This window comes from Peromyscus maniculatus, chromosome 1 (assembly GCF_049852395.1).
Source record: "Peromyscus maniculatus bairdii isolate BWxNUB_F1_BW_parent chromosome 1, HU_Pman_BW_mat_3.1, whole genome shotgun sequence".
NCBI lineage: Eukaryota > Metazoa > Chordata > Mammalia > Rodentia > Cricetidae > Peromyscus > Peromyscus maniculatus.
The window spans coordinates 169,787,747-169,804,867 of record NC_134852.1 but is presented as its reverse complement, the minus strand read 5'-3'; the positions used below and the strand labels follow the sequence as shown (position 1 = coordinate 169,804,867).

Here is a 17,121-nt window from a genome sequence, read left to right as displayed (position 1 = left end):
ACACATGGCAGCCTCAGTGGAGCCTGCAGGCAGGCGAGGGAGCCAGTCTTAGACTGATATATGTGCCAATCAGGATTAAGCTCCAGGCACATTTAGGATTCCCAGATGATATAGTGGAGCTGTGACCTCATTTGGGGAGTGGCATAAAAGATGAGAAAGAGGAGTTGAAGGTGGGGAAATGGAGGAAGTGAGGGTGCTGTTGGCAGAGGTGTCAGTAGAGATGGCTGAGTCATGGCACTGAAGGTACAGGGCCAGCACGGCTTAAATCCAGAGAATGAGGAGAATGCTAGACTGCAGAGGGAGGCCAGGCTAGATCCTGCAGCCCTGAGTATATTCATTCAATGAGTTAGCTAAAGCGTACCTAGTCATTCCCGTGTAAGTGTGTTTAATATGATCTTCCTATTTGGATTGACTTTTAGAAACAAATTCATGAAAGAGCATTATGTATAGCTAATATTATTTGAGAACAAAAGAAGCCACAAAAGACTTTTAGGCAGGGGTATGATGCAACCTTGCATCCAGGTTGTATTTGTAAGTATCATCCCAGCTAATATAAGAAGAAGTACTTGAGGGATAAGAGTACAGTTCCATGAGACGATCAGAAGCACCTTGTCATCTACAGGATGGCAGGGAGGACACAATGGCTCATTCAGGAGCTTGTGGCTTGTTTTTGCCAGTAGCCTATGGCTCTGGAGCTATGCAACAGGGCATCTCTGAACTGACTGTGTAAAGGTATAGCTAGTTTTAAAGATGTTCCAGTGTTTCCAGTTTGGAGTGGTCAGAGACGCCTACTACAGAGAATGGATTCTATGGGTCACTAATTTGAAAGGGGTTTATGTTAATAAATGAGTAAAGACAAGCCCTGTGGTGGTTGTACAAGCCTTTAATTCCAGTACTCGGGAGGCAGAGGCAGGCAGATCTCTATGAGTCCAAGGCCAGCCTGGTCTACAAAGTGACTTCCAGAATAGCCAGGACTGTTACACAGAGAAATTCTGTCTCAGAAAAACAAAAAAAAAAACAACAAAATAAACAACCAAAAAGAGTAGAAATAACAAGGTCAAGCTTTCAGTGCAGCCCTTGGGTTTTCAAAGTCATACCCTGAAAGCTAAGGGATTAGGAAGCTACTCTATCTTGTCACCACAGGTACAACTCTTATACCATCTGCAGTTCCTTGCCAGCTCACCAAAACAACTATGGCACAAACAAACAAACAAACAAACAAACAAACAAAAACACTGTCACTATGATGTACCAGGCAGCTAGGAAGCAGATGGCAAGACCTCTACTACGGTCCTGAGCAGGTCCTTCAAGAACAGGCTGGGTTGATGCTTGATTTTGCTTTATGTCTGGCTGGTACAACCTGCACCATGTTTGGTCACTTGCTGCATAAGTAGAGTTTAGCATCTTAGCTGTGTGTTATGGGGAGACCCCCCAGAAGGATGCTGCACTGCATCATTTGAGGTCATTCACAGACTCCATGACAGAACCCTGATGTTAGTGGATATTTACCAAGCACATCACACTTAATCCCAGCAGAATGTGTTTGGGTGTGCCCCGAGCCCTATGGTCCTCCGTTAGTCAATTAGAGCTAATGATATTTAGCTTCCAGAACTCTTGGAGATTAAGCTAAATCTGATAATACGTAGGAGAGGAAAGAGATACCTGACACAAGTTCAACTTTTAATAAGGGAGATATCAACCAAAAAACTACAGCACACCACTACACAGCTCAGTAGTAGAACCAGCCACATACAAGTTAAGGAGTGTCTATGCCCTGGAAAAATTGCTGGCATGTGTATGTATGCTGTTTCAATTTTTTTAAATTAAAAAATACATACATTTTTATTCTCTGAGAACTTCATACATGTATACAATGTATTTTGATCATTTTCACTCAGACTCCCTTCCCCCAACTCCTCCCAGATCCCCCGTACTCTCCTTATTCCTCCCAATTGTGTATGCTGGTTTTTTGTTTTTTAAATACCAAACCAAGGATCAAACTTGTGCTGCCCATATTTTCATATGCATGGAGCCATCCACTGGAGGTTGACCATACTCTTAAAGAAATTGACTTCCCAGTAACTCCCCACTAGGAGGTGGAGCGTGGGCGTGCCTTTCCCCTTCATGCTGGAACGTTGGATTGTCTTAATCTTGGGCAGCTCTTGTTTAGGCAACAACAGCTACTGTGAGTTCACTAGTAAAGCTGTTCTTTCACGTCTGGAAGACACTGTTTTGCTCTGGCCCTTCCTGACCTCTGACCCTTAGAATTTTCCTACCCCCTCTTCTGTGGTGGTGCCTGAGCTTTGGGAGAATTGGCTATGATATAGATCACCCATTTGTAACTGTGCACTCCATAGACGCTAATCTCTGAATTTGTACCAACTGTGAGTTTCTACATCACCCTTGTCCACTTCTCAAAGAAACATCTCTAGTTCTTTTTTTTTTTACATTTTAATGAGTTTTTTAAATAATAAGAAGAAAGCTACCAGCATAAACAAAAAAAGAAAGCCCTCTTCTTGGTTTTTGAATTTTATTTTAAAAATATTCTTACACCTTTATACTGTACAACTATAAATTCTTCTTTTTTCGTCTTTGCAATAATCAGGCCATATATAGGCAGGGTGTATACCATTCTTCATTCTTAACTCACTATATCTTAGAGTTGAAAGTACTTTTATTTGTATAGAATTAATGACCTCTTGATGGCAGCTGGGTGTTTTGAACATTTACAAAGTTTACTCTGACAGTTTGTTCATAGGTAACTATCTGCAAAAAGCACCTTTAGAAATAGAAAGGTGGGGTCCAAGGTTAGATGCAGTTTAATCTCTTCAAATCCCATCTCATTTTATACTTTTGACCAGTCTGGTATAAGCACCCTTGCTGCCTACATACCTACAGCAGTGTGTCATCGGCTCTTTGGGTTTTTCCTAGTGAGGGCAGGGAAGTAAAGAGCTAATAACAACGTAGGCCAGAAGTAATCCTGACAAGAAAGGAGAGATGAAAGATGAATTAGAAGAGGCGAGAGAAGGGAAGCTAATAAGCTTCCAACAATGACTGCATGCCAAGAGGTGACTCGGCCAGACATCTCTTTTTCCAACATTCATTATTCCATATCAAGCCATAAATACTCTCTTTTCAAAACTTCATGTATGTGTGCACACACGTGTGCCTCAGTGCATGTGGGGTGTTAGCAGACAATCCTGGTTTGAGGCCGGTTCTCTTGTGTACTGCTATGTATGCCAAGCTAGCTAACCCAGGAGTTTCTGGGGGTTCTCTTGTCTCTATAATTCATCTCACTGTGGAGGTGCTTGAATTACAGATGTCTACTACAGCATCTGCTTTCATGTGGGTCCTTGGGATTTGAACTCAGGTCCTTGTGCTTTCCTGAGAAGTACTTTCTGCACTGAACCATCTCCTTAGTTCCCCCTAAGCTATCTTAGTCTTGAGTACTTTGATGACCAATGTTTGCCTACAGTACCTCCTATGAACTTCTCAGTTTCCTACTGAGGAAACCAACACACAGAGAGGCTAAATGGTTTATCCAAAGTCCAAAATCAACTTAAGTTGAGACAGAGGATCCAGTTTGGAAATCCTAACATACTGGTTTAGACCAGGATGTCAGTCTATACTTGAAAGGCCACAAAGGGTTTGAATGTGTCCTCAGAACGAATTTCATCCACAGTTGGAGCTTAATAATTGGATTGAATCCAGCCATTTCCTGTAACACAGAGTCTCTTTGTAGGGAAGCTGTGATAGTAAACACACTGACATTTTCCCACTGGTGATGATTCATTCCTTCATTTTGTTTTTGTCTTATGTAGCCCAAGCTCTCCTTGAATTAATTCACCATGTGCCCAAGGCTGACTTGAACTCCTGATCTTCATGTCTGCACTGTGCCTACTTATGGTCAGTTCTTCAAGGTTCCTCCCCAGGGAACATGTGTTCGTCCCACCAAACTATTATGTTTACTCAAGAAGAACTTCACTAAGCTATGTGTAATAAAGAGCTTAAAACTTTTGTTTAGAAAATTATGCAGCCACTCTTGAATGCAACCCTTAAAGCTTCAGCATTTTAACACCTTTTGGGATATCCTTCTGGGCAGGCCCAGAAGTGGGGCTGCGACCTGTTGACTTCTTCCTGCTTCCCTTGCTCAGGACCACTGAGATGGAGGACTCACTGGGACTTCCTTGGTTATATATTTCACTTATTTTTTTTGAATCATCTCTATAGATCAGGGCGTGTTCCACTGGAATCAAAAATGTGAGGCTTTGGGCTTTCTCTCAAGTTTTAATGATAGTGCAATGTCACAAAGTCCCCACAAGGAGACAATGTCAAAATGACACAGAACATGTGGTGGGAATGTAACAAGGGGACAGACCTTAGAAAACAGTCTTGTATTATAAAAAAAAAATGTTAACCTGAGCCAATGACATTTTAATTAAGAAAGCCCAAGGTCTACATTGGACCAACTGGACAACATCATCACAGTGGTCATTCCTTTAGTGCAGAGCCGTGAGCGTCCAGAGAATTATACATTTATTGTATTTGCCTGAAGCAAGGAAAGTGTCACTGTTAAAGAATGGAATATGAACACTGCAGTGGTCTTAGAAATTAACTAGCCCCAAATCCAATTTTCCAGAAAAGGAAACACAGGCTCAAGAGCACATGCTGTTCAGCTGGGGTGTCAGCTAAAATGAGACTCTAGGCACAAGCCCTGCCTGGGTGGTTCAGTTCCATTCTCATTGGGTGATGCACAGTGTGTGTGTGTGTGGTGTGTGCTCACTCGCGCATGTATAGGTATACAAAGAGGTCAGAATTGACCTCCCTCGATTGTTCTCCACTTTAAATTTATTTATTATTATTGTTTCATGTGTGATTGTATGTAGGGGTGAGGAGTGCATTGTATCATAGTGGGTGGGTAGATACCAGAGGAAAAGTTTGTAGACTTGTTTCTTTTCTTTCACCTTTATATGGCTTCTAGGTAACAATTTCCAGTAGATGATCTTGCCAGGCCAAGCACCTTTAGTGTGTCACCTTGTCTGTTCATCTCCACCTTATTTGAGACAGTGTCTCTCAGTGTACTTGGAGCTCACTGATCAGCTAGACTACCTGACTAGTTGGCCAGCAGGTCTCAGGGATCCTCCTGTCTCTGCATTCCGCTCCCAAGCAATGGGATTGTACACACTGGCATGCCTCAATTGTACTTTGGTGCTGGGAATCCAGACTTATGTCCTCAGGTTATGTATCAAGCACTTTACCAACCCCTTTTCCTACAAGAATACAGTTGTTGAATGTTTTGTTCATTTGTTTATCGAAGTAGGCTGGGCACATTTGCAGACCTACTGGTTTTAACTGCGAAAGAATGAAAATGAGGAAATGAAATCGTGTTAAGGGACAAGGACAAGATAAAGTAGATAAAACCATTTATCCCCAGAAGCTGAGCTCAAATATTGTTCTAGAAGTTACTACTCTACTTGAGGGCTGTGCCTACTGTCTCCTGATCTAAGTAGTGCTGCTATCTTTGTGAATGATCATCTGCTTTAGACATGTTTCAAATTAACTGTATAAATAACCTGTCGGCATCCTTCATTGTCTATTTCTCACAGCAAACAGAATGCAATGTGTTTTTATTAACCAGAGAGCTATTTGACTTTTCCCTCTTTCCCACATTTGGATATAGATTGCTATAGCATTACTTAAAATGCTGCATATAAATTAAACATTAAACAGGCGATATGGAGAAGCTCACTGCCCCCAATAGAATCTTTAGTTCTGCAGTCACTGCCTGAAGGACACTCATATTTCATATCGGATGTCCTTCTTTTGAAAAGTGACCACAAGGTTCAAGTGACATTTAAGTATATCAGGCAGCTGCATAATTTATGGACCTTTTTGCTTTGTGTTCTTATTTGGATGAAAAACAAGGAAACAGGCTGTCTTCAGACATTAACATGTTCCCCCTGTGCTTTTCCTCCCACCTGTCCCTGCAGATTGGTGCACTGAAGGACTACTATCACTTCTACCATAGCAGGACCATTAAAAGGTCCGTTCTCTCGAGCCGAGGAACCCACAGTTTCATTTCAATGGAACCAAAGGTAAGAAAAAACCAGTTGGATGGGGACCAAGAAGGGATGCTTCTGCATTTTTCATTGGTGATAACATGAGGAGCCAGTGACCAAGCATGAGGCTCCTGTTTCTAGATCTGTCATAGTATCCTTTGGTACAGTATCTGCTCTCGGGCAACAACACTCAATGGCTTGATTTTGATTGACATGCCACTGTCATCCCAGGTGTGGAGCAGCTCAGGGGTAGCCATAGATATGAACTTTTATGTAGAATTGAGAGAGGCTGCAGCTTGAGAAGACAGGTCAATTGAACGTGTCTAAAGGAAGAAGAACATGCCATCTCTCAAATGCATGCAGCTTGAGGTCCTGTTAGCTCCATGGGTATGAGGAGACAACTAAGACACTGACATCAAATTAAATAGCTGTGTTTATTAAATAAGTTGGAGGAAGGGACTGACCTCATAGAATTAGCTCTCTCAGACGTGCTAAGTAACAGAGAAACAGAAGGAGCTGTGCCAACTTACCTTAGGTCCTCTGTGGGTTCATGGTTTATAATTCAGTGGTTAAGTTATTTTGCCTCTTCCCCTCCATTGTGACTTTGGTTTGCCATAGAACTCATTCTCAAGCAGACTGGCAAACAGGTCCCTACTAGCAAGCATAGCAGCCTCAGCTAGAGGCTTTGGAAAATTCTTGTTAAAGATGCTCTTATATGAATTTTTGTGCAATCCAGTCTGTGGTTTGGAGTCTTGCCTTCTGCAATGGGCCATGGTTTACTCTGTGTCTTAATCAAAGTTTTTGTGGCTGTGAAGAGACACCATGACCATGGCAACTCTTACAAAAGAAAAAATTTAGTTGGAGCTGGCTTACAGTTTCAGAGGTTTAGTCCCTTATCATCATGGTGGGAACCATGGGAGCATGCAGGCAGACATAATGCTGGAGAAGTAGCTGATAATTCTACATCCAGATAGGCTGGCAGCTGTGGTGATATTGTGTTCCCCAATATATTGTGCATCCTAATAAACTTATCTGGGATCAGAGAACAGAACAGCCACTAGATATAGAGGTCAGAAAATGGTGGCACACACAACTTTAATCCTAGCATTCAGGAGGCAGAGATCTGTCTGGATCTCGGTGAGTTCAAAGCCACACTGGAAACAGCCAGACATGGTGACACACATCTTTAATCCCAGGAAGTGATGGCAGGAAGCAGAAAGGTATATAAGGTGTGAGGACCAGGAACTAGAGCCTGGTTAAGCTTTTAGGCTTTTGAGCAGCAATTCATCTGAGATCCATTCAGATGAGGACACAGAGGCTTCCGGTTTGAGGAAATGAGATCAGCTGAAGAATTGGCAAGGTGAGGTTAGCTGTAGCTGGTTCTGTTTCTTTGATCTGTTTCAGCATTCACCCCAATACCTGGCTCTGGGTTTGTTTTTATTAATAAGACCTTTTAAGATTTATGTTACAGGCAGCAGGAAGAGAGGGAGAGAGAGTGACACTGGGCCTGGCTTGATCATTTGAAACCCCAAAGCCCACCTCCACAGTGACACACTTCCTTCAACAAGGCCACACCTACTCCAATAAAATCACACCTCCTAATAGTGCCACTCCCTATGAGTCTATGGGGACTATTTTTATTAAATCGCTACACTGTTTAATTTTTCCCTGGAATATTATGGCACAGTATTTATGACTGAAATTATATCTCAGTAGTTAGAGAATGGACATGTCTTTCAGGCTCCTCCTTCTGTGTGGCATAGGGTCACTCAGTGGCCTAGATAATGTATACATATTTATTTCTATTTAGACTAATTTTTTTCTGAAAAAGTAATATGTTGGGACAGTTTGAGTTTGCTATGTTTCAAAAGTCACAGGTTTTTCATCCGTTAAACAACTGTCTTGAATTTTGGCAATTAGTACACTCTTTTTCTTTTAAGCCTCAGGTGCAAATCCACATGCGTTGGAAAAGTTGGTTTGAGAGTTAGGAAGGGAATGTGATGAGACTTTGTCTACCCAAGGAACAATTTACCATGTAAGGAGCTCTTCCCATCCTTAATGTTATCTTAGGCATCTTGGTTTTCTTTTATCTTATCTCTGTTCGTGAAATAGCTGGCATATGAGCCAGGAGAAACCTTGGATCCTGGGACATCCGGTACCTGAGCACCACCCTCCTCACCTAGTCCAGGGGTGCAAGACTAATTAGGCCAGCCCAGAGGCAGCTGTGCCTTTCTACTCTTCCTCAATAAAAGGAGTACCCAAGAGTAGGGCTACGCCTTAATCTCCACCCTTGCAGTTCTCCTGGTCACTGCCACTCAGATAACCACAAAGGTGGGGTTCCCCACCCTTTCCATTGTATTTCTGTGGCCCACTGATTCATCGGCTATTTCTGGAGCCCCCTAGTGTCTCCAGCCCCATGTTAGGCTCTGGGGTACCTGTTGGTGTCTCCTAGAGCAACTTTCAGAGACCCTCCAGAAAGGATGATACTTCTCAGTGTTGGGGTTTGGGAGAAAAGGAGACAGAAGGTATTGTTTTCCTCCTCCAATCCCCTCAACAAGCTTAGGCGCAATTAGCATTTTTTTCTTCTCTCTCCAAAGTTAACAGAACTCACCAAACTTTTTATTTAGAATGAAGGTGTAGAAAGAGCTTTCCAGATTCCCCTTCTCTTCTTATTTGTCTCCACACAAGCACATTCACACACATACACATGGGCATTTTCAGAAGTGAGTTACAAATACATTCCTTTACTTCAAACTTCTATAAATCCTGATAACTTGAAGTCAGGGATCAGGATGCCTCCAGAGGTTACTTTATTGTACAGGATTGTTTTAGCTATCCTGGGTTTTTTTGTTGCTATAACAAAATACTTGAGGCCAAATAATATGAAAAGAAGTTTACTTAGCACATGGTTTTGAAGGCCAAATAAACAGCACAGTATCATCTCTGGTAAGGGTTCCCATGATTGTGTTACCGTATTGATGGCATGATGATGAGAGTGTGGAGAGTGTGTATGAGAGATTTTACATGGCAAGACAGGAAGCCAGTGAGAAAGACAGGCAGGCTCTTTTAAAATAACACTCTCGTGGGACTTACTAACCTCTCCCACAAATCCCTCACCCCTTGAATATCCCATTAGCGACCAGGCTTTCAGTTCATGAACCTTTTGGAATAAACCACACCCAAGCCATAGCACTACATAAATTTCCATGTGCATTTACACTCTTCATTCTGAGTTAGCCCCATGAAAGTACAGAATGAATGCTCTGGCATGCCAGTCACTCCTTAAAGTCTGGTGAGTGCTTGGCATGCCAGTCACTCCTTAAAGTCTGGTGAGTGCTTGGCATGCCAGAGCAGAGTCACATCTGTGGGATTGGACCATGGGAAGTGGCTTTATGACATTGGCAATGTTAACTTCATGTTACTTTTAACTACCACCTTCTCAAGAAAGAGAAAATAGCAGGTTGAATTGCAGGGGACACACACACCAAGTAGACTGGCTAAATTGCATGGCTACTTATGACTTTACTTAGAGGGTTCCAAAGAAGGAAAGCCAAAGCAGCAGCCTGGTGAGAATAAACCTCTCTAAGAAAGTTGTGTGGTCAGCCGGGGCACATGAGCCATGAGAGCAAGAATAGCCTTGATTCCCGTAGTCAACATTCCGTTGTGATTATCATTTTAAATGACAGGGGTTCACAGACTTCTGAGAGGAGAGCACTAGGATAATCATAACACAGCTGGACAGGAAGGGCTGGCGCATTTGATGGCAGAGGGACAGTAAGTCCTCCATTCTTCTGTGTCTGTGTGCGTGTGCTAATGTGTGTGTGTGTGTGTGTGTGTGTGTGTGTGTGTGTGTGTGTTATACACACATGTGTGAAGGCATGCTTAACTCTGCTTGGGTGTGTAGAATCCAAAGGCCAAAGCAGAGTGTCTTCCTTCCTTCCTTCCTTCCTTCCTTCCTTCCTTCCTTCCTTCCTTCCTTCCTTCCTTCCTTCCTTCCTCCCTCCCTCCCTCCCTCCCTCCCTCCCTCCCTCCCTCCCTCCCTTCCTTCCTTCCTTCCTTCCTTCCTTCCTTCCTTCCTTCCTTCCTCAGTTTTTGAGATAGTATCTTGAATCCAGAGCTTTCTTTATTTTGGCTAGACTTCCTGGCCATGTCTTCATGACTTTACCCACATGATATCCTAAGCCAATCATGCCTTTTTTTTTGAGCGATCAACCTTTCTTCAGAGAACCAAACTCTTCTAAAACAATAGGCTACTCCCGCGCTCTCAGAGCTTTTTTCTTTTTAAATATTTAATTTTTAAATTATGTGTATATGTATTCATCTGGAGGTCTGTGCAGGTGCCCAGAGTGCAGAGAGGGTGTTGGACACCCTGTAGCTGATGTTACAGGTGGTTGTGAGCTACCCTACATGGGTACTGGGAACCAAATTGGGTCCTCTGCAGGTGATGTACCAACACTTAAATGTGCAACCACCTCTCCAGCCCTTCTGAGAGTTTATTAATTGATCTGTGTATCCATCTTTGCCAGCCATAGTTCAAAGTTATGAGAACCTGCATTCAGATCCCTGGTCCCTAAATAAAAACCAAGTATAGGGTCTGAAACCCCAGTCCTGGGGTGGGTAGAGATAGCTGAGCCCAGGGACTCTCTGGCCAGCAAGTCTGGTCAAAACAGCGAGCTCTGGGTTCACGGAGCGATCTCAAGAACGAAAGTAGGGAGAAGTAGAATGGTACAGGGGGCACCATCTACAGGGCATGATGTAGTGGCACCATGCTTGTCCTTCTGTTGTCCAGGCATGTGTAGACTGGAACAAGTGAGCAGGGAAGATAACTTCCTTTCATTTTTCTTTTCCTTATCAAAAAACAGAAAAACTTAAGTCACAAGTTTTCAATTAGAGATGTAGGGCTTACTGAGTTACAGAAAAACAAGACCAAAAAAAAAAAAAAAAAAAAAAAAAAACCTCAACCATAAACTGCCCTTAAATTAGGTCCTCATACTCTATGTATGACTAATTGCGCGAGAACAGCTTTCTTTCTTCATATTAGATCTTATCTGGAAGGTTCTGCCTCTCTATCTTTTGTATTTTCTTTTTCTGGTTCTTTTCTCATCTTTAGATCTCTTACAGGTTGGATTTTTATCTGAATCCAGGACAGACACAGTCTGCACTACAGACTAGGGTGAGAAGAAGGAGCTCTTCCTTCCCGAGTCATGCGGCAATGCTTCCCTCATCACATGTATGGATGCATGTCTCATGAAGGACTGTTCAGAAATAGTCATCTTGCTTTCACTCCTGTCTCTTTCCTGTGCGATCCTGGCGCACCTTCCACTGCTCCCCTTAAGAGAGTGTTTCCAGAACTGTTGGAGTGTGGTAACCAAGTGCACACGAAATAAGGCAAAATGCTTCTGTGTTTGAAGAGATTGAATTTGTTAGGTTTAATCTGCTTACTTTCATTTCTACGCACTGTACCTACTTGTACCTTCCTGAATCATGAAGAGTACGTCAGTAGTGATGCAACAACTCCATGAATATGTGAACCCTTGGCTTATTCCGCTGCAGAAAAAAATTATCTCCAGGTCAGTGTGGCCCAGGCTTAAGTTCCAGGCTTGAAGTCATAGGCAAACTGCCCCGTTTGCTACATTTGTACATGAGCCATTTCCTCTGATAAGAACTAAGCATTCAAGCATTGTCTAACAGTGAGGGGGCTGGAAGATGGGAGGCAGAAAGAGACAAAAGATAAACCAGTGGAAGAAGGAAAATGCAAGTTCCGTTGTGTTCCAGCTTGCTGCCTTTTCTCCTGATTTGGGTTTCAGATGTGTGCTCTCCTTTTTTTATTTTTATTTATTTTTTACTTCAGATTGACAGCTGTATCTCTCTACACATTATGGAAAAATTGCACACATCAACTTTGTATCTGCCAATTCCCATTTCACCACACATTCATTTTATAATTCCAGAAAACTCTTTCACTGTCATTTGATCTTTAAGTGAACCATGGAGGCCACAAGCACGTCAGTTAGCTCTATTCTGGACCTGGGAAGAATCCCCCAATAGATCAAATGCATGCAATAAGCTGTCCACATACTTGATCTACCAGGGGACTTTGAAGATAAAGAAACCTGCAAGGAGTAGTAGGTATCCCCATACACCTGAGGTCAGGCTCAGAAACTGCAGTGGTTTTTGTTTTGTTTTTTTATCAGAAGTGAATTTTCCATCTGGGCTGGTGCATCTTAAACAAGTAGTCTTACTCTGAGTTCTAGTGCCTGCTGCACAGGCCCCCCTCTCTCTCTGTCTCTCTCTCTCTCTGTGGAGGGGTGTGTGTGATGTGGGGTGTGTGTGTGGGGGTGTTGTGGTGTGGGGTATGTGTGGTGTGGGTGTGTGTATGTTTGTGTGTGTGTGTGCGTGTGTGTGTGTGTGTGTGTGTGTGTGTGTGTGTGTGTGTGTGTGGCCAGTGTTCTACTTTCTATTTTAAATGTGATAATGACATAATAGTTTGACTTTTCTTCTGTAGGCTGATTTTATGAGTCTCAGAACATCGCCTAGATTTGTGCTCACTCAGCTCTGGAGTGATCTGGGATGTGCTGTAGTTAGTGGCTTTGGCCTCATATTTCCACAAGGCCCGAGCGGCTGTGCTGTCTTGGGATAGGGACCTGAGGCTCTGTGTTGTTTCACAGTCTCCTCTAACCATCGCTCTGCACCGGTGAATGAAAGCGTTACTAACCCCCTTCAGAACGCTTGGAGAAGCAGTGGGGGCGTGGAGCTGTCGTTGAGCAAAGAGGATATGGATGGTGTGAGAGCAGAGAGGATTTGAGGAGTTATCTCTTGTTTGAGGCTTTGTGCTGTATCCCCATTTTACCAGCTATGAAATGTAATCATGCTAGGAACCCCTGTCTTTAGCTGTTGAAAGCTTTTCTGAGTCTTTGAAACAGCACATTCTCCTGAGAGGAGCATGGCAGCCATACGTTTGCGCCACCTGATACATTTGTGGTAAGGAAATCTCCAGCAGAGCGAGAGGGATGTGAGGAGCGTGGTGGGTGCGGAGTTCACTGTGTTCCCCACCTCCCTCCTTCCTGTCTTGCTCCCTCCCTTCCTGTCTTGCTTCCAGGTTTCCCAGATGTCTTGACAGACAGAACACAGAGGGTCAAATTGTACGTTTTGTGGATAGTTGATGGGGAGGTTGAGCTCACAGCCAGAATCCCTGATAGGCAGGAATGAATTAAAAAGATTGCTCAGCCATTTGGGCAAGGCTGCCAAATATTTATAAAAGGGTGCTTGGGGATAGAGATTTCGTTTGAAAGGTCGTAAATGCAATGCTTATGATATGAGTACAGGTAACAAGATGTGAGAAGGCACGGAAGCCAATCTCTGGCCACACAGCTGAGTTAGAGCCACTCTTGCAATTGGGAAGGAACCGCTGTGCAGCTGCAGCTGGGTACACCCACCCTTGCTGCCAGGCCAAAAGCACATGTAATTCCCCTTTAATAGCATTTCCCTGAATTAAATGTGGACAAGGCATTCAAAATTATTAACTGTTTCTGTGAGCCAAAGAGAGCAGATTGGAGGGTTGTCTTGACCCGTGACCCCACAGGTTGGCTCTTAGGATTCATGGAAAAAAGCACAAATGATGGTTCCTGGCCTTTTTGGGGTTGCTTTGTTCCAACTCTCCTCCACAGTGCGACTCAAACGTGGTTTCCCTCTGTATTTTAGGGCTTCAACTGAAATTACTTATAGTTTTGGAGATCAAACCCAGGACCCTGCACAGGCTAAGCAGACATTCTTGTGCTGAGGTGTGTCTACAGAACTAATGTCTCCTGGGAGTATGTAGGCAGTCAGCAGGTCACTCAGGGCCCTTAGCGGAAAGAGGTGGGCAACTCGTCTGTGTTTCTTCCAGCCATCCGCTAGCTTTGCGCTAAGACCTCTTAGTACCCTGGAAGAACGCTTAACAGACGCAGAGTGGATAGAAAATTCAAAAGCATAAAGATGAAAAGGAAAAGAAGTGGTGGCTATTAAGAATAAGACAGATTCAGTGAGGAAAGGTTGCACAATCTCCTCAGCTATGTGAAGGAAAGTAACGAGCTGTAAAACCTGTTTTTTTTCCATAGTGAATAAAATATTTCTAAGATGTTAGAAACATCATGGTTTAAAAGCAAGATATCACTATGTAGCCCTGGCTGGGCTGGAGGGTCAACAAACCATCTTTAAAAACCCAAACCATCTTAAAAGGTCTAAAACATAAATAAGCATTGGATCTAAAAGGTAAAATAATAAAACTCTGACATTTTTTCATTGGGATTAAGAAAAGAATTTTGATTGTAACTGTTTTGTTGAAATCTAAGACAAATCATAAAAGCAGAAAGAAGCAAATAAGGGATGCATGGATACAGCCCAGAAAAGCCCCACACCACTTCATACCCAGAGCCACTCCAATCGTCTGGCCATAGAGAGAAACCACTCCAATCATGCATTTACCACCGTGTATTAAGTGCATCTGAATTTTGTTTCTGTGCACAGATTTCTCAAAGGTCACCCAATTCCTACAGTACAAAAAGAGACAGTGTGACAGGGCACAAAGAACCTTTGAATTTCCACTCTATCTTTGAAGGGTGAGCTCTTAGCTTCTATCAAATCCTCGTGTTTGAAGTGCCAGCATTGCTCAGGCGTGTCCTTAAGTCCTGTGGTCACATAGAATAGCATGAGTTCTACATGTAAGAAAAGATAAAAATGTAAGTTAAATCCTTACAGCAAAATACTAAATGATGATATGTCTGTACATATGTATAGTAAAAGATCTATGAGAACATTTGCAAAGTTTACAAATAATCTGCAAAAAAAGTGAGATATATTCTGATAGAATTAAAAATGACTTGTCTGTTTATGACTATAGTTATGTATAGAATATAGCTGAAAATATAAATAAAATAATGTTTATCTTCTCACACTCTATATTTTTTCTTTTAAAAAAAATTCCCTGCCTTTCATGTGACACCATGTCCCATCATTTGCTCCTTTTTGAGATTTGCCATATGTTCTGTGACTGTATTCCTTAGCATTCTTCCTTCTTTTTGTTCTTCACTAACAAGATCTTTCTAGAAGGTTCCATGAGAAGAAAGAAGGAAAAAAGAGACAGTGAGGAAGGACTGCTCAATTTCTGGCTTGGATGGGTGTCATTTACAAGGAAGGAAAAGGTTGGGACTAAGGCAGTAGTTAGAATTTGTTGATGGGTCTTAGTGTTGATTTGCTTCGTTGCCCTCATGTAAACTTTGGAGAGGCCAGGGTTCAGTCAGCACTGTTTTCTCTCATCTTTATGCTGAGATTGTCAGTTAACTTTAAATAATACATTCACTGAACATCTTTATTCAAGTGACTAATAACTATCAAAAGCACAAAATGGCATGTACAGAACTGTACATTTTTATCTATCACTATGGACCACAAATTTTTTTCCTTTGTTGTGACTGGTACATGATCAATGTAGTTACCAAAGACAACAGTACAGCAATCATTCTTGAGTGTCCTTTCTGTACTCCGCTTTTGAATCATTCAGTAACGTGCTTTGCTGTGCCAGTACACTTTATCTTGGAGCTGTGACTCTGTGTGCCTTCCTCCTCTGCACTGACACCGGCATGTTTCATCCCACACCGTCCTTGGCCTGGTTCACCACCATCACCTCAGCTTCTGCTTTTGATTGTCCACAGTCATTCTCAGGCAGTCCACTGCCAAACATATAACTGTGATTGAGCTTTCCAGTGACTTTCCATTGACCTTCAAATAAAATCCCACTTCTTAAAAATCATCCTCCAAGGCTGCTGTGACCAGGTTTCTTCCTAATCCTTTAAACTTTCTTTGTGCATATCACACTGAACCTCATCTTTCTCTGTCACTTCCCCTCTTTCAGTACTTAAAACTCTTTCCCCTGTTCTCCACGCCTAATGCATGTTTTCATTGGTTTTTGCATGGTGTATGACTCTTCCTCCTCCTCCTCCTCCTCCTCCTCCTCCTCCTCTTCTTCTTCTTCTTCTTATTCTCATTCTCCTCCTCCTCCTTCTCCTTCTCCTCCTTCTCCTCCTCTTCCTCCTCCTCCACCCCCTCCTCCTCCCTTGTTCCTCTTTTGTTTTGTTTTATTTTGTTTATTGAGACAGTGTTGCACTTATGGAGCCTTGGTGGGCCTGAAGCTTACTATGTTGATCAAGCTAGCCTTGAATTCATAGAGATCTACATTCCTCTGCCTCCCCAGTACTGGAATTAAAGGCGTGTGTCACCACACCTAGAACTAATAGAAGGTGTCTCTTGTATTCCGGGTTGGCCTCCTTGAACCCCATGTAGAGAAGGATGGTCTTGAACTCCCAATCTTTCTGTCTCTCCCTCCCAAGTGTTGTGATTTCAGGCATATGTCACCACACTCAAGTTCTCATTCTTCATGTTCAAAGTATATGTTATTTACTTTGGATGATTTTCCTCATAAACATTGTTGAAGTAGATCCTTAATCTCACTCTCTGGCTTCAGCATGTTAATGTCTTTTGTATATCTACCTAGATATAAAACTATATTGTAGCTGAAGTTTTCCTGGCTCTTCCCAGCTCCCACCACCCTGTGGCTGCTTGGACCCAAGTAAACACACAGAGGCTTATATTAATTAAAACTGCTCAGCCATTAGCTCAGGCCTACCACTGACTGGCTCTTACATTTAAACCCACAATTCTTATTTATGTTTAGCCACGTGGCTTAGTACCTTTTCTCATTTCTGCCTTCACATCTTGCTTCCTCTGTGTCTGGCTGGAGACTCGTGACTCAGCCTTCCTGTTCCCAGAATTCTCCTCTCTGCTTATCCTACCTATATGCTACTTCCTGCCTCACTACTGGCCAATAGGCATTTTATTTATCAACCAAATCAGAGCAACACACATTTACAGCATATAGAAAGACATCCCCAGCACTGTATTGTTTCTCTCTCTCTCTCTCTCTCTTTTTTTTATTTTTTTTTTAATTTTTGCTTCCATGGTATAAATGCAAGGCAGACAGGAGTCCCTTGTCTCTTATAAACAAGGATATTCCAGTGACCTGGAACAC

At 42.6% G+C, this 17,121-nt stretch overlaps 1 protein-coding gene across 4 annotated transcripts in view; it reads left to right on the top strand.

Moving 5' to 3' along the window:
• Pcsk5 (proprotein convertase subtilisin/kexin type 5) overlaps positions 1 to 17,121 on the top strand; it is a 434,887-nt gene that overhangs the window by 41,216 nt on the left and 376,550 nt on the right. For all 4 annotated transcript variants that reach the window (XM_076560923.1, XM_076560919.1, XM_006995970.4 and 1 more), the window contains exon 2: positions 5,991 to 6,095. In XM_076560923.1, the coding sequence (XP_076417038.1) occupies positions 5,991 to 6,095 (105 nt within the window). The remainder of the gene's footprint in view (positions 1 to 5,990; positions 6,096 to 17,121) is intronic.